The 19,244-nt window shown below is 32.6% G+C and overlaps 1 protein-coding gene and 1 long non-coding RNA gene across 3 annotated transcripts; one reads left to right on the plus strand and one right to left on the minus strand.

Annotated features, from left to right (window-relative positions):
• Window positions 1-540, minus strand: LOC104822108. Its single transcript, XR_773139.1, has 2 exons — window positions 323-540; window positions 1-212 (listed from the first exon to the last, which is right to left on the minus strand). It is a non-coding gene; the product is annotated as an uncharacterized LOC104822108 (long non-coding RNA).
• Window positions 541-15,488: 14,948 nt separating this feature from the next.
• Window positions 15,489-17,793, plus strand: LOC104822109 (F-box/kelch-repeat protein At1g26930). 2 transcript variants are annotated; one of them, XM_010553223.2, is made up of 2 exons: window positions 15,489-16,036; window positions 16,125-17,793. In XM_010553223.2, the coding sequence occupies exon 2, from the start codon at window positions 16,136-16,138 to the stop codon at window positions 17,465-17,467; it is 1,332 nt and encodes a 443-aa protein (XP_010551525.1). In that variant the 5' UTR covers window positions 15,489-16,036; window positions 16,125-16,135; the 3' UTR covers window positions 17,468-17,793. The 2 variants fall into 2 exon arrangements, with proteins under 2 accessions (XP_010551525.1, XP_010551524.1); XM_010553222.2 differs by having other exon boundaries at window positions 15,492-15,732.
• The last annotated feature ends 1,451 nt before the right edge of the window (window positions 17,794-19,244 follow it).

Raw genomic sequence — 19,244 nt, forward strand, 5'->3', positions numbered from 1 at the left:
TTAACAAAAAAAAAAGGTTCACTCGTACCAAATATTTCACATTTATCGTGATTCGTGCGAATATATACATATATATATATATATGTGTGTGTGTGTGTGTGTGTGTCAGATTCAAGACACAACATTTGTCCGAAACCCAGAGGGCTAAAACAATAATAAAGAAACACATGGTGGATGCCTCATGTGATGTTCTGCGATTGTTGTCCTCTCCTCTCAGAATCCCAAATTTCCGGTCAGAAAATTTCAGCAACCGATTCAAACACCGAAAGATCCCATATGCAAATAATAATAATAATAATAATAATAATAATAATAATCTTACTTGAATCGGTGTTTTGACTTTGTAACATCACAATTCCACGTGGTGTGTCCCTTCTTGTAAACTATGTCTCGTTTTTCTTTCGCAACTCCCGTTAATCAATGTGTGCATGTAACATAATCATTCGATTTGATTTGCCCCATGAAATGAAACGCCATTCGCATTCCTTTTTCCTCTTGTCCAGTTGTCCAAAGTTTTATAAGCCCATATTTGAAAATGGTCAGAAACTCCATACGTTTCTCCTTGTACCCAAATCCACGGTTTTATATTACAAATCCAAGAAATCAAATTACTTCAATCTCCACCGAAACACGTGTATTTAGGCATGATTCCCTCAAATTCGGTCAAATACACTTTTTTTTTTTGTAAATTTGTTATACGTTCTAATGAAAAGATGGGTATTTTTGTTTATTATACATATGTATATATATATATATATATGTGTGTGTGTGTGTGTGCATGGATCGAGCCTCAACGACTAAAACCTTGAGTCTGGTTACAATATTAGCTGTCCAGACGATTCATTCAGATAATATACCTATTAGTTGGATATATATGAGTCATATGACCATAGTTTGAGGTATATTTGTGTGTTGTATGTGATTAGCGTACCCATGTACCAACATTAATTCATAGGAAATAGGGTCCCATATATTAAAACTTATATGACAAACAAACTTATATGACAACATTAGCTCTTGGATTTCAATTCAAATCCTCGGTGTAACCGATAGACCAAAAAAAAAAAAGGTACAGTGGTTACCCACTCGTCATATAATTGTCACATCAATAATTTTCACGGTTTGTAACAGACAACATAATAAGTACTGAAGACAGGAAAACATAATTTATCTTCGGTCAGTTACATGAAATTAAAGATGTACATGGATAATGACTGACTTCACAAGATCCGTTCCAAGCGGTGATAAACTCATATGTCAAAATAGGAAATATTCAGGAAACCCATAACTCGAAAAATCGCAAAAAAAAAAAAGAGATTATATAAGGGTGATAACATAACATGTTGAACAATGCATGGTGTATGTATAGGATCAAAACGATATATAACAAAAGTTTTGTCGGTTAAAGCGGGACTAATGTTAGAATTTTCAGACAAAAAAAATATATATATATATATATATAATGGAACGACATTTAAGGGTATGAGGCCAAAAGGGCTAAGAGACAACAAGGAAACAAGGGGAAAACAGAAACCATATATACATAGTCAACGAAAAGAGAGACTGATTCAATAGTAAAGACAACGCATTCATTGTTTCAGGGGAAGAACCAAGCACATGTGTTGTTCTTACGAGCCCTGAACGATACAAAACGACTACCGGTTCTCAGAAATCGGGACTGCGTCCGGTTAATATGATGATGCCGACAAGGAAACAAACCCATCTCATATGGCTTCGAGTGGTCGTAATCTTTGTCTCTACCGTTTTTCATCGATCCTGAAAAAATTTTCAAATGGGTATTGGAACAGACGATAGTTTCAATTCACAAAGAGTGAATCAATCAATGAAGTTTGATAATTTGATATAGCGTTTTTGAATCAATCAACGGTGTTTTGTTTTTGGGTCATAGCATGTAAATGAGTATACATGCATGTTGTTATAACGTTCCACGTTGTTAGCCAAACTTGTTAGCCAAACTTTATCACGGGAAACACTATAACATAGAACGTTACAGCAATATTACGTAATATTTGTGAAGAAACGGCGTCACGTTTTGGCCATCGATGTTATTAAAGACATCAATGTCACCCGACTTTCTATGTCAACAAACGGTGGCCAATATCTTATGTTGCATCATATACTCGTTCCTCACGATATGGTTTGCAAACTTTGATATTTTGTAATTAGTTTCTCCTCGTATTTTGCTCATGATTATGTCATGATGTAATCCTCAACTCTCTGTACTGGAGATCGTATATATATACAAGTTTACCGTTTAACAAAAAAACATGTTCATCCGGAATATTTTATGTTGCATCATTGTTTTATAATTTTCTTTTTGGTAACCCGATATCCTACAAGATCCAAAGTTAACCATGTGATTTGGATTATCCGTTTTTCTCCTCAAAATTGAGGTTCAAACTCGTGTCAGAACAGACATTTTTGCATTCCATTTCACCGGTTGAACTATCCAAATTTGGGTATTCCATTTAATCCCAAGTGTTCAATGCGGGGGGACTCACCAAAAGGAATCCTAGAAAGCAAAACAACATTCGTAACACAGTTAGAGACGATAATGGTATTGGTATGAACATTTCGAGAAATAAACATAAAACAAAAATAGCAACATGAAAACAGACACGACCCGAACCAAGTTTTGGGCCCAAACGTCTAATGCCCTTCGGCCCAAATACTTATGCATTAAAATAAAAGGGAAAAAATATATTATTTTATTACCTTTTTTTTTATGGTTGAATGTGAATCGTGTTAAAGTAAATAACATTTTACAAATCGGCCTTCGCCGAATACCCAAATAAGAATACATCAGAATTCAAATTAGCTTCAACTTATACACATGAGACTATATACATATACATATACATATACATATACATATACACATTGGTTTGATGATTTTTTTTTAGTTAACTCCTGTAAGAATACCGGTTATCCAAATCATTTTTTGTTAAACATTTGTTCTACGATTTCGTCCTCTTTAAGGCGTACATTTTTACAATTTTTTGTTTTCTTCTCCAATTTCATTCGGCCATTAGTCTAATCACATCGTCGTTTATAAATGTTTATGATGACATCATTGAATAGTTTCCCCCCTCGAACATATAATGAGTTAAATCGACAAACGAGAAAAATCATGCTACAAACTCTAGAAAATAGACATGAAACAGTTATCATGCGGCAGATATTATTCTTATATTAGGCTGCAAGCATTTTTTTTTTCTTTTTCTTTTGTAGGGTGGTTATTTTGGTATTCGCTTAGTATTCGGATCGTGAATGGTTCGGTTCGCTTCTTTCAATTTTACAAAATAGGTACCAATCAGTTATTATATTATATTCGTTTCAATTTAGATTTAGATTTTTATTTTAAAAAATAGATCTTCTTTAAAAAATTTATTTTTTGGATTTTTTTTAAATTTCGATTCTGTTTTGAGAAATTCAATTTTTTTCTAAAATTAATATCGTTAGGGAATTTTGTACTATTTTTTTATTCGGTACGGTTGGATGACGGGTAAAGTAAACGAAATGTCCACCCCTATACGGGTTTGAATTTTGGTTAGGCGAATTCATGCTTTGATTCAGGTTTCCGTTACCTCAATCAAAATCTGGACTTCTGTTTGCTGAAAAGAATCCGATTCCCAACATACGTGCAGTGCAGAGACATTAAATAATATCAATTGAACAAAAGATATACGCGTATTTCTATAAATAAAGTCACGTCTTTAGATAAATTTATTGATTTCGAATTTGCCCAAAACTAGGGGTTGTTATTCCAAAAACCATGGGTTTAGTCGCGTGTTGTTTCGATTTTTTTTAAAAAATAAAAACATGTAATATCATGGTTATAAAAACATGAAAACAATATATAATTTGGGGGAATTCACTCTTTTTTTCTCTAAATAAACGACTTAAAACAATTTACGTGAAATAAAAACTTCTAAGCGGCTCCCATGCATACATATGGTAATTAATGCTGCTACAAGTTTTTTTAAAAAAATATTTTCAAAGAGTCGAGAGTTACCGAGGTAAAATTATTTTTACGGCGCATGCGATGGAAGTGGGACGTGTGTGAAAAATAACAAAGGATGATTGGATTTTTGCAGAAGTGAGAAGGGGACCAGAGATCAAAGAGAGAAAGATGGGTTTTGTCACGAAGAAGAAGCTGTTACGGGATGCCCCCACTTCATAGTTGTCTTTCAATTCCAATGCCAGCTCAGCCCCCCACCCCAAATTTCTAAAATGTTTTATATCATGTATATATATATATATATTTATATGAAATGAAAAATAAATATAAATGTGTTTGGAAGTGAATGCAGACTTTTACTTTTTATATGAAATGGAAACAAATAAGATACATTGTATTTGACATAATTAATATTTGATTTATTGATTAGTATTATATCATTCATTAATTGTTTCTAATCGTATCTAGAATTCATATTCACACCTCCAATCCCATTTGTTTTCATATATATATATTTCTAATCATATCTAAAATACGCGGAGCGTATACAAATTGACTATCAAAACATTGCTAGAATAAAATGGCCAAAAAAGTAATTATAATTGATGGGATCAATAATAACGATACTAAGATATTGAATTATATATAGTAGAGAATTTTAACAACAAGAACAAATTGTCTTGCACCTATACCTAACCTTATCCGTAGTATTTGACAATATCACAGTCACAAAGTATTTTTCACGCAATTGTGCATTAATCCGACCGATTACATATCCTAAATTCACATATCGGTCAATGACAAACAAAAAAAAAGGCCCTTAAAAACATTCATATTATTAATTATTTTTCGTAATTTTAATTATCTTATGACATCCTCCGTATATATATACTCTCCTACTGTCATAACCATGTAGATAAAACGTGTAATAAAATTGGATGGAAAAACAAACCCGCATTTATATCGAAACAGTTACAGCCAAAGGAAACGTCGATGTGTCATGATTATTGGATTTTTTTTTAAAAAAAAAAGAAAAATAGAAAGAATACGACAAAAAGGGAAGAAGAAGAAAATTAATTTTTTTTTAAAAAAAAGGGAATATTGCGATCTTTATTAATAAAGCGTTTTTAGGAATTTCGTAAGCAAAGTGCAAATATGATTCCCCACGTAAATGAACAAACCCCAAAATCAGGCTTTGAGCAGTTCTTAGATTAGCGGAATATTTAGTCTCAAGACAAACATGATTTGAGTTATAATCTATTATTGCCCACAAAAAAAAAATAATTTATTTTAAAATTTTTAGTGGAAGAAAGACCTTTTGTATGAGCGTTCCAACTACATATGCTTAAATTAAATTAGAGAGAGAGAGAGAGAAATAATATTTCACTTGTATATAAAATTAGGGGTTAGCGTTTCGTAAATCGGTTGGGGTTCATCAGTTTCGATTTTTTGATTTTATAAAAATAGATACCAATTGATTTTTATATTTTGTTCATTTCGATTCCATATCCAATTTTTTTTAAAAAAGATAGATTTTTTTTAAAAATTTTCGGTTTTTCATAATTTTTTAAAATTCAATTCGCTTCGATTCCGAAAAATTCAATTTTCTAAAGACAGCACCGTTCAGAAATTTAGAACGGTTATTTATCGGTTCGGTTCATCGGAACCGAACCAAAACGCTCACCCCTACATAAATTTTATCAAATATGAAACATAATGGTATAAGTAAAAAGAGTATTTAATTTTTTTTTTTTATCTCGAGAGTAAATTGTAATTTTGCAATAGCATTATTTGGGCATAGAACAATTATATATATATATATCGTGTCACGTCACTAAGCATCTAATCCTCTATTATTATGGGGAGAAACTATTCTGAAAATGAAATATGCTTTTCGTATGTTATTAAAATATGTTCGTATAGAGAATAGTATTTCGAGGGGGTTTTCACATCATTATTTCAAACCATTCATCGTGAATTTTTCAAAGCTTTTGCGAAAATTCGAATATCTTTTTTTTTTTGTTGCGAAAATCAGAATATTGTGAAATTTTAAAGGAAAAAGTGACATTTGCCTAACAAATTAATTATCCTGTTAATTATTATGCAAGGAGATAAATGCCTATCCGAATCAAAAGATGCAGACAAATCCACGTGTATAATCACTTTTTAAGCACTTATTACCTCGGGCATTTTAAATTGATTCATATACGGTCTTAGCATTTTGGATTACTATAATTGTTATATATAATCCGAATATTAATAATTAACCATTATAATAAAACTTTATACAGAAAGCAGAACCAATCAAGGTTTAAGTGATTGTACTATAAGAAAACTCATGAAAATCAACAAAACTTAGTAATTGAAATCCCGCAACCAATTTCAGCAACAAAAAATAATGACCAGTCTAAAATAAATTTGTATAAATGAATATTCTATCGCAATTGATTAAAAAACACGATAAAAAGTTAATTATATATATATGAACAATATTTTCAATCTATATTTGAAGAAAACGATTGCGAATTCTACGTCATTACAAAACATTGTGTTTACTCCGGAAATTTTAAAAAATAAAATAAAGGGTACTATGAGCCTTTAGAAATAAAGAGGCGTATGGGGTGGGCGAACGGTCGGTTACGGGTTAATCGGTTACGGTTATTTCGGGTTCGGTTATTTCGGATTATTAAAACTCATAATCAAACGGTTAATTAATTTTATTCGGTTCGGTTCGGTTCGGTTTCGGTTCGGTCTATTTAAAACTATAACCAAATAAAGATTCGGTTCGGTTCGGTTTCGGTTCGGTTATAATACTTAAAAAATCAATTAATTTATAATTTAAAATATTCAAATAAAATATAATATAAAATATTATCATAATTATTTTAACATATAAAATAATAATATCTAAATTTATATTTTGATATAAAACTATTAAATAAATAAAGATCATTTTTTTTTCTAATGTTTATATCACATAAACTTTATAAACTTTAAAAACAATGATAAAATGCATTTAAAATATAATAAAACAATGATTAAATCAAGAATATAAACATTCATATATGTATATAAATATATATAAATGAAGATATATAAATATTTCGGTTCGGTTCGGTTTGGGTTCGGTTAATTCGGTTTATAAAAATTTATAACACAACGGTTAATAATTTTTAATCGGTTCGGTTCGGTTCGGGTTCGGTTATTTTGGGTTTTAAAAAATCATAACCAAACGGTTATTTAATTTTATTCGGTTCGGTTCGGGTATTTATCGGTCGGGTTCGGTTCGGTTATTCGGGTTTGGTTATTTTACCCACCCCTAGGCGTATCGATTAGTTGCTACTAAATTGTTATAAAATTTTCCATACCATAAATAATTATATATCCATGATTTTTTTTTTGGGTCAGGGTTTAAAAATCTTCATCCTCATTCGGAAAACAAAAATTGTGCGAAAAAATTTCCTTAGTTCCATGCGTTGATCAATTTTTAATGTTTATCATGAGCAGGTGATCCATAATAAAAAATAAGAGGAATATTATATAAGTTATTTTCCCTTTAGAAAATTTCATATATAATTATAATTTATACAAAGCTTAAACAATCTCTTGTTAGATACGTTCACATTAATGATACATACGTTATAGGCTTTCACAATCCACTCGTTTCCACGTCGTGACGCTTCATCGCCCCTTCTTTATTTTCTCCATCATGTAATATTATATTATAAGTTGTAACCAACCGGTTTTCATTTCCTTCTTTTATTATATTCGCACAACATTTATTTATTTAATAAAATAATAACAAAAAGTCTTTTTAGACCATGCTCTAATTAACTCCAACCCATCAAGATAATCTCTTCAAGAAAACTATAAATATAAATCTCCGACCTTCTAAACTATATCCGATGTTTTCTATATTTACTAGTGCAAATATAAAGATTTGTTTAATATATATATATATATATATATATATATATATATATATACATACACAATAAAGTTTATCACGCTCTCTTAAAATTCGTTTTATATATATATTAGAGGTCCACCAAAAAAATTCCATGTAATCGATATTGAATTCTCGGAGAGGGCAAAATGGTCGATACTATAACCAAAATATCGCGTGTAATTCTCTCTTTTAATCTGATATATATATATATATATATATATATATGTCAAAGTAATGGACACAATACATTTTTCTCCAAAACATTGTGTTTACTCCGGAAATTTTAAAAAATAAAATAAAGGGTACTATGAGCCTTTAGAAATAAAGAGGCGTATGGGGTGGGCGAACGGTCGGTTACGGGTTAATCGGTTACGGTTATTTCGGGTTCGGTTATTTCGGATTATTAAAACTCATAATCAAACGGTTAATTAATTTTATTCGGTTCGGTTCGGTTCGGTTTCGGTTCGGTTCGGTTTCGGTTCGGTCTATTTAAAACTATAACCAAATAAAGATTCGGTTCGGTTCGGTTTCGGTTCGGTTATAATATTTAAAAAATCAATTAATTTATAATTTAAAATATTCAAATAAAATATAATATAAAATATTATCATAATTATTTTAACATATAAAATAATAATATCTAAATTTATATTTTGATATAAAACTATTAAATAAATAAAGATCATTTTTTTTTCTAATGTTTATATCACATAAACTTTATAAACTTTAAAAACAATGATAAAATGCATTTAAAATATAATAAAACAATGATTAAATCAAGAATATAAACATTCATATATGTATATAAATATATATAAATGAAGATATATAAATATTTCGGTTCGGTTCGGTTTGGGTTCGGTTAATTCGGTTTATAAAAATTTATAACACAACGGTTAATAATTTTTAATCGGTTCGGTTCGGTTCGGGTTCGGTTATTTTGGGTTTTAAAAAATCATAACCAAACGGTTATTTAATTTTATTCGGTTCGGTTCGGGTATTTATCGGTCGGGTTCGGTTCGGTTATTCGGGTTTGGTTATTTTACCCACCCCTAGGCGTATCGATTAGTTGCTACTAAATTGTTATAAAATTTTCCATACCATAAATAATTATATATCCATGATTTTTTTTTTGGGTCAGGGTTTAAAAATCTTCATCCTCATTCGGAAAACAAAAATTGTGCGAAAAAATTTCCTTAGTTCCATGCGTTGATCAATTTTTAATGTTTATCATGAGCAGGTGATCCATAATAAAAAATAAGAGGAATATTATATAAGTTATTTTCCCTTTAGAAAATTTCATATATAATTATAATTTATACAAAGCTTAAACAATCTCTTGTTAGATACGTTCACATTAATGATACATACGTTATAGGCTTTCACAATCCACTCGTTTCCACGTCGTGACGCTTCATCGCCCCTTCTTTATTTTCTCCATCATGTAATATTATATTATAAGTTGTAACCAACCGGTTTTCATTTCCTTCTTTTATTATATTCGCACAACATTTATTTATTTAATAAAATAATAACAAAAAGTCTTTTTAGACCATGCTCTAATTAACTCCAACCCATCAAGATAATCTCTTCAAGAAAACTATAAATATAAATCTCCGACCTTCTAAACTATATCCGATGTTTTCTATATTTACTAGTGCAAATATAAAGATTTGTTTAATATATATATATATATATATATATATATATATATATATACATACACAATAAAGTTTATCACGCTCTCTTAAAATTCGTTTTATATATATATTAGAGGTCCACCAAAAAAATTCCATGTAATCGATATTGAATTCTCGGAGAGGGCAAAATGGTCGATACTATAACCAAAATATCGCGTGTAATTCTCTCTTTTAATCTGATATATATATATATATATATATATATATGTCAAAGTAATGGACACAATACATTCTTCTCCTAAATCGTCATTTTTTTTGTATATTATATATATATATATATATGACACGGCATGAGTTATTTTCTAACCATATAACAAGAATTAATAAAAAAAATCCAATAGGCAGTCTATTAAATCATTATGATTCAATCTTCCGTAAAGGGTCTGCAAAATCATTATAGATATTGGAAAGAATTCGAGAGAATACGAATCCAACCGTAGTTTTGCACATTTAATAAAAAAATAAATAAATATCGAGAATGACGGGGGAAGGGAGAGAGGGAAGTCAACGACGAGGCGTTTACCGTTACTTTTAGCGGAATGTGCGTCGGGCGCGCAATTAGTGGTGAAATGACCTTTCTCGCCCTCCAATAATTCTCCACATGGTCACAGGTCTTTACACCCAATCGGGACACGTGGCCTCTTACTATTGGATTTATGACCCATCTCGTTGCGACGAGTGGTGTTTTTAGCTGTTATTATTTTATTTGATATCATGGATTATAATAAGCAGCCGTTAGTGCACGCCATAATCTTTCATGCTTGGTTTTCAAGTTTTATTTTTATATTCAAATCTCTGAAATTAATTAATATATATTTTTTTATAACCCGGATGGTTCCCGATCGACTACATCCACCCTAGATTCGGGACTAAACTTTGTATATGGACCATTTTGATCCAGAAATTACATCCATCTCCACCAAAAGAATCGAACCCAAGATCATAAGGATGACTTTGTCACCTCTGAGTTATTGGGCTACCAACTTTGGCTTAATATATGTTGTTGTTGTTGTTTATGCCCTTATCATGATTTATGATCTTTCATATATATATATATATAGCCTTTTTGGCATAGAAAAAAACATTCATATACTTAAAACCATGAATTATATAAGATTGTATAAATTTTGGAATGCGAGTGTTAATTCGAACTAATTGAGTTGGATGGAAATCATTTTTAATTATTTTTACCACGGTGATTCCTCTTTATCATTTTTTTTTTATGTAATCCATATTTATTGAATAGATGATATTGACTGATCAAGAAACAGATTCTCTATAAGGTGGCATTCATGATTACATCACATCAACAAATCGCTTTATGCAATTGCTTCTCATACTTTCTTTTAAGTTGACCAATTTTACAAAATACTTTTTCGTTCAATAACAACAAATTACAAATTCGAAACATATATAATCTATTTAAAAACAATATTTTAGATTTATATTCTAAAATTATTTCAGAAAGTTTATTTTAAAATTTTATGATATATATATATATATTAATAAATTATTACAAAACAGTTACATTTTAAATTAGTATTAGAATCTCTGAATTTTCTAATCAAACTATTTTTTTCTGGTTTAGAATTGTAGTCAAATGTATATATCTATGTGAAAAACATTATCTCAAATTTTATAACTATAGGAAAATAAAATGCGAAAATAAAATAAGACAAATAGAAAGGAACGAAATTACTTTTATTACTACATATCTTCTTCTTCTTGTTATATTACAATGAAAATAAAATACATATATATAGAAAAATTAAGAAATAAAGTAAAAAGGAAATATAGATACAATGAAAACAAATCAGATACACAATGTTCGACATAATGATATTGTATCCATTATTATTCCCCATCATATCTCAAATCTTATTTTACTCTCATCACATATTCATTTTTCCATTTTAACATTCTCCCTCAAGATTGACTTTGAAAGAATGAAAAAGTCAATCTTGAATTGATAATGCTATAAACTGCTCAAACATTTTCATTGTCTATGGAAAAATTCATAAACACCAAATTTTGTTCTTTTAGAGAGTATTAACCATTTTCAAATCATTTCGCTTGACTTTAAAGTTCTAACTTTAACTCTTTTTGTCATAGCATCTTGTTTGATCTTAGAGTTTTTAGCTTTGACTTTTGTTTGTCATAGCACATCATTTGAATTTGGATTTTTATTCTCCTTTGAACGATTTAGATATATGAACATCAAAAACGCAAAAGAAAAAAAAGATTAGAAAAAAAAAGAAACATTTAGTCCAGATCGCAACGCTGTTCTGATACTATATAAAAAAATAAAATGCGAAAATAAAATAAGACAAATAGAAATGAACGAAATTAAAGAAAAAAATTCGATAGAACACAATGAAATTTTGATACCTCTACGGGTGGTCATTAGAAACGCATTTTGTGTTTAATTAATATGTTGGGAATCTTTAAAAATAATTAACCATATAATTATTTACAGTCGGGCCACCAATGTGGAGGTTACACGACAACGAGTAAGCGTTATCCACATTTTCTTTTTGTCCTCACTATATAATATAAATATTTAGGGCTGTTTATTTAATTACGTATATATATATATATATATTATATATATATCCGTCGGCGAAGTGGGAGTAGCCAAAACCATACATCCAATGGCATCGCTCCATTTTTTTTCCCCTTTTTTGCTAAAACGTAATGTTCACTTCATCACATATATATATATATATATATGTGACACGGTAGAAAATCATTCCCAAAAAAATCGCACGTGCAAAGCGCGTGGCGTGTAAAATATCGGATCAAAATATCGCGAGATGGTACATGACGAGTAGTGGGACCCACGACCAGCTTGATATTTGGACTTTAGGGTCGCGTCTAATCCAATGAGATGCTGACTCAGACCAGTGCTTTGAGGTCATCTTTTTCGTATTTGTTTTTATATATAATTTTCACCCAACTGGTGTTCTGTTCTCACAGTAAAAAAATATTGGGTTTTTACAACAAACCCAAGAAAATTAGTTATTTTTTTTTCTAATTAGCTATATATATATATATATATATAACAGTAACACCACTAATTATAAATTTTTAAACGGGTATCCTGTTGCAATATAGTAAAAAGAAAATACAATCTTATTGGGTGTTACAACGAACCCTATAACATTTAGTATTGACTTAACCATCCGTAATTTGCGATCTAACTTTAAATCGAATCTGAGTTACATCTCTTTTTACGCTCGAAGGAAAATTACCGCATGATTTTTTCAATAATTTTCAACTTTGACTAATTCCATCCTGTTTCTTGCACGGGTTGTTCAGTACACACTATTCTACAAAAGACAACATTCACATATTCAAAAGCAAATTAACGATTTTTTAAAGAAAAATTTCATAAATATCTCAATTTTACTATGTCAGATAAATATATAAATTTTTAATTTTATTTTATTGATATTCAAATATTAAAATATTCTAAATAAATATACCACCTCATACAATCGAAAACAATTTGCATATTTAATTCGTTTTTATAGTGGAATTACCATCTAATTTATATAATATCGTTAGAATCTAAATTATGAATCACCGTCGATTTTCTAAGCTAATGTATCTATTTAAAACATTTTAACATTTAAAATATCAATTTAGAATATTTTAAGAGGTATTAGTTATATTAAATTAAAATTTTAAATATTTATTTGGTATATATTTTATAGAGTTTTTTTTTTTGTGATAACGGAGGACCCATAGCTGCTACCCTTCGGATGCGCTGACTAAGTAAATCTCTGGTTCGGGACCCTTTGTATATAGATCACATAAATCAAGAAATTACCCACTCTCTACAAGCAGGAATCGAAACTCAACTTCAAGGTGGAATTACTTCATACCCAAGCTTGACCATTCGCCTACAAGATTTTCTTGTTTTTTTTTGTTTATAATAATAGGATAATGAAACTACCTCTTTGCCCACTTCGCCGTAGTTGACTGCTTCGCCTATTTTAATTGACCGACGTTGTTCCCTTCTTCTCTCTCTTTTTTCTTCTTCCAATTTTATTAACTTCAAATCGTTTACCATAAGAATATATATATATATATATATATATATATATATATATATATATGTAGGATTCGTATTTCGTGTTATACATATTCACCTGACTGAAGTTAGTACCCGATTTAGAATCTTCCAGAGATTGGTTGAAATGTCTGTTTGGACAAGACAAGAAAACTCTTGTTTTTTATAATATCGAATTCGATAAAACTTTTACTTACCCTAAGTTTTTTTTTTTAATATTTATTTTAGTTAACGAAAAAAGGAAAAAAAAAAATATCATCCTCACGTAAAATCTGACACGTTTGGTGCGCGATTCAACTAAACGAGAAGCAAACTCATATTGTTTAAATTTTTTAAGGTTATTTTATCGGGTTCATACATGTATATGAATATGATAGCTTTCTCTTCGAGGTTATATATAAATCGGTACTTTGATCTATGTTTGTTATTTTGGAACCTTGGAAATAAACCAAGGACTATATATAATGCATAACAAATTTATTTCATTAATTTTTTTTTTTAAAAAAGCAATCGAAGATGAAAGCGAAAACAAAGCATTAATGAAGAAAAATGGAACCATGATGTTTATGTTATTAAAATTATTAATTTAAAAACGTCGGCAACGTTTTGAGTGGAATATATAATTAAGAAAATAGGCAGGAAGATAAATAGTGTGAAAAAAAGGGAATTTCGTGATTAAATACCGGTTTCCACTAATTATATGAGCGTTATTTATTTCCCACGTATGATTATGGAGAAAAAAAAATTAAAGTGGGTCCAACGAAGAGAATCTCTGATCAAGACTATCGTACGCACGCCCGTATCAGATCGCAGCGCATCCCTAGCCGGCTCCCAAACTCGGAAGTCAGAGTAAAAAAACAAGCGGCATCAGCCTTTTTACCACTAGCGGGGTGCTGCCACGTGTCAGATCCGACGGTTACAGTGCCTCGGCCATCTCTCAAGGAGCAAGACGCCAAAGAGCTCAAATTATTATTATAATTATTTAAAAAAGGTTTGGAGTGGGGCCCACAATCTCGGCGGCTCCGCCACGGTTTGCCGGCGGAGCAACGCCGAGAAATCCGCAGCCATTGGCGGTAGGGCTTTTCTCGGTCCTTATCCGTTACTGAAATATTTATTCTTTAATCCTTTATAATTAAAGTATATCATCCATATTCGACCACCTGTTGCAATATATAATGAATCATGTATACGATTATTTTATTCGAAATAATTACACTAGCTAGCAATAATAATAATTATAAATCTAATAACACCAACAACAACAGCAGTAACAATTACCATAAATCCCCAAAGTATATGATGAATTGAAAGCAAAAGTACCCAGAATCTTACATTTTAAATACAACAGTACGTTTCCAGCGATAAAGAACAACAATAGTACCCATTTTTTAGAATAAAAATACCAATGTACATCTTTTATACAGCTTTTATTTTCACAAAATTTAAAATATTATTTCTGTTTTCTACAAAAATCTCTTCAATACTTATCTCCTGCATTATTTTGACTTATCAACTTTCACAATTACTGATTTTTTTTTCCTTTTTGTACAGAATAATAAAATTTTATTATTAAACCGGTGAGATAAAAAGTGCAATAAAATGGCCGATCTCGGAGCTAAAAAAGAATGCAAAAAAAAAAAGGTTGTCGAAAATAAGATAAAGTATAATATGGGAGGCACGAGAGTATTAATTTCCATCTTTATTAATAAATCAGTAGATTAATTAATCAAATAATTACGTTTTCAAACTAAATTTAACATAGAGGCCAAGAAAACCAAAGGCGGAGATATGTATGTATATAATATAATATAATGAACAAACAATATAAGGAGCAAGCACACACATCACCGAGATTTTGCATACAAAAGAAATAGCTTCATATGATTTGCAGAGCTTGAGGGATGTATCGAACAAAAGGGGAGAGAGAGAGATAAAGATTAGTAATTAATCCTCCATTAAAAAAAAGGGGCCAAATCTAAAACTTCCTTACAATTTATAAACTTTATTTTCATCATCCAATCAATCAGTAAGTCCCCTCCTGCTACTGTTACAAATTCCTCCGATCCTTTTGATTTTCGCTTCGATTTCATCATCTTTCTGGGTTTGTCTTCAAGGATGTGATGTTGTAGTTGCAGAAGGGTTCGAATTCTGGAGAGAGAAAAACCTTTTTTTTCCCGAGATTTGTTTCATTGGCGTGATTTAGAGATCTGGGTTTTCGTTCTGGGTCCTGATTATTGATCTGAAAGTAGGGTTTTTTTTCTTCCGAATTTCTGCATATCGAATCAATTTTTCGCGGTTTCTGGGTATTTATCGCTCAAAAGCTGTTAAAGGTAGGATCGAGTTGGGGAGGGAGGACCCAGTTTGCAGGTTTTTTTTTGTTATAATCCCCCCTGAATGCGATTTCGATTTCTCCGACAGGGGAAGGGAACATGTTGGAAGGACGTCCTCGCGATTCTTGTCTGGTCTCGAGGCTTTTCACCATGTCTAGCCACAGCCAGACCAAATGGAGCTTCTTCTACTCCCCTTCTCTCTGCAGCAACGGGAAACGCCCCTTGCTCATCGATGACTACGACGACGACGATGACGTCATCCGCAGGCCGAGCAAGTATCGCAAGCCCACGCTCCACTCCTCTCACCGGAGCCGCGGCGAAGCCCCGCCGGATGACACCGGAGGCGGCTGCAGCGACGGTGGTTCCGGCGAGTCGCTTATCCCCGGGATGAACAAAGACATTTCAATCACCTGTCTGATTCGTTGCTCGAGAGCTGACTACTGCTCCATTGCTTCCCTGAATCGGAGCTTCCGTTCTCTGGTTCGAACCGGTGAGATTTATCGGCTCAGGCGGCTGCACGGTATGCTCGAGCATTGGGTATATTTCTCCTGCAACCTTCTCGAATGGGACGCGTTCGATCCGAGATCCGAGCGGTGGATGCGTTTGCCGAGTATGCCTCAGAACGAATGCTTCAGGTACGCGGACAAGGAATCGCTAGCTGTCGGAACAGAGTTACTCGTGTTTGGTTGGGAAGTGAGTTCATATGTGATATATAGATACAGCCTTCTGACCAACTCGTGGTCCACCGGCACGAGCATGCACATGCCCAGGTGCTTGTTCGGCTCGGCCAGTCGGGGAGAGATCGCGATTGTGGCCGGTGGGTGCGATTCAAGCGGCAGACTTCTCGACTCGGCCGAAATGTACAACTCCGAGGACGAGACATGGACGCCGTTGCCGCCGATGAAAAAGCCGAGGAAAATGTGCTCTGGCGTTTTCATGGACGGCAAGTTCTACATTATCGGAGGGCTCGGGTTAGGAGACGGGAACGAGCCGAAAGTCCTAACGTGCGGGGAAGAGTATGACTTGGAGACCAAGAAATGGACAGAGATCCCGAACATGTCCCCTCCTCGTCCACTCCCGGACAACGGAATACCTGCGGCAGCCGAGGCACCGCCACTTGTCGCAGTGGTGAACAACGAGCTATACACAGCCGATCATGCCGGAATGGCCGTGAGGAGATACGATAAGAAGAATAGGGTTTGGATCACGGTAGGGGCACTGCCCAAACGAGCCGGGTCGATGAACGGGTGGGGTATGGCTTTCAGGGCATGTGGAGACAGGCTCATCGTCATCGGCGGTCCGCGAAACTCGGGCGAAGGCTTCATAGAGATTAACTCGTGGGTTCCGGCCAACGGTCCACCGGAGTGGCACCTGCTCGGGAGGAAACAGTCGGTGAACTTCGTTTATAACTGCGCGGTGATGAGCTGCTGAAACCATTTGTTTGTGGATTACAGAATTTGACTGTGGGAAAGCGGGGGAAGGGCCTAAATGATCGTTCTGTTCTTCTTGAGTACATTGTTAACAGAAAATAAACAGAGGGAATCGAGATTCGGGAGGATTCAAGATTGGTCCGACAGGAACAAGAACAGGAGGGGAAACACATGTTTTGTTATTTAGCTTTCTATGTGACAATGATCCAGAAATTATACATTTCTTGGCCGTGTAATTTTGTTTTCCTGATAGAGATTAGCCTTTAATCTCCTTGTTCATCGGATAATTATTTTATAATTCGAAAATTCATCGAACTTTCGATTCAATTATATCTCTCAAATGAACAGAAAAACTCAGGTGAGTATCGCTCTCCGCTCTCCAAATGAAGACTCAAACCTGAGTTGCAGAGAAATTTTGCCCCATCCTTGCGAATTGAATCACCCAATCTTGAATCGAATAATCAATATTCTCTTATGAGTTTTCATGGATTCTTTGAAAACATTCTTGCAAGATATTCATTCTTCTAATTTACATGGTAATATATATATATGCATTACAAGATGTGACTTGAGTGATTTCATTGTCTTTGAAATATGATGGTCATAGTGTATGGTGAAATTGGTCATTCAAACCAAAAAGTTTCAGAATTTCAGTTAAATTTTGATGGATTTGGGATTTCAAAAATGAAAATGAAATGAAGGCAGAAAGCCAAAAGAATTTAATGAGAATTACAAAAAGTACAATATTATTAGGTCAAAGAATTTATTCACACACACACACTTGCATGCAAAGCTCCATCGACATATAGAACAGCACAGATTCTGGTCCGAGCCGCCTTCATTTATTACATATATGCATCGCTCGTACTGTAAACAATCGAATGTTATTTATTGATTTCATTTTCATTTTCACGGAGAAAATTGTTTTTGGTGGATATTATTATTGCGAGGATCTTATTCGGATCGGACCTTTGATTCCATAATTTTTTTTTTGGGGGGTACAGTGAAAAAGAAATCCATGATCAAAGGCATAAAGCAAACAGGTTATTAGTGTTGGTGGAGGAGGTTAGTGGCCCATCTTATTTAATTTAATACACTAAAAATACATCTATTTCTTTTTAAAATTCGCTTTTGTCGATACCCCAATATTTCTTGCACGAATACAACACGATAAACATATATATATTATATATAAAATAAAAGAAAAAAGAAAAGGAACATGGATGGATTCCTTTTGTCTGGAAATTATTTTTGTTATCATTCCTTCGTTTCGTGGAATAGTTTCCATGTCATGTCTTCCTCCGTTTCGGATACCGACGCAATCCACTCTTTTGTATTTTGGGTAATGTCGGGTCGGTCTATGCTTTCATATTCATTTCCGAATTTTCTTTACAAAAAAAAAATAAAAAATTTACGTTTAGGTTTTAAGTCCATAACATTTTTGTGTGTGTATATATTCGAAGAATTAGATAGAAGTATATGCAAATTAGGAGGAGTCTCACTCCCACCTCTTCTTCCACTGCAGCTATAGTAGGCAGGTCTGGTACAGTTTCGCTCGATCCATTTGGAATATGCCGCCTCTAGATTTGCATGCCACTATGGATTGGATGCGTCGCCCAGGAAATGTCCAGTCCCATAATCGGCGTCTTATCACCCTTATTTTGCTGCAATGCTCGATTTACCTGTTATGGTCGGAGAGAAACGCAAGGATCTTCAGAGGGGAGTCATCGACGGTTGTCTCGCTTTGTGGTAAACTAAATGCCATGGTCCGTAACTGC

The sequence above is a fragment of the Tarenaya hassleriana genome, unplaced genomic scaffold (genome assembly GCF_000463585.1).
Source record: "Tarenaya hassleriana unplaced genomic scaffold, ASM46358v1 Cleome35, whole genome shotgun sequence".
Lineage (NCBI taxonomy): Eukaryota > Viridiplantae > Streptophyta > Magnoliopsida > Brassicales > Cleomaceae > Tarenaya > Tarenaya hassleriana.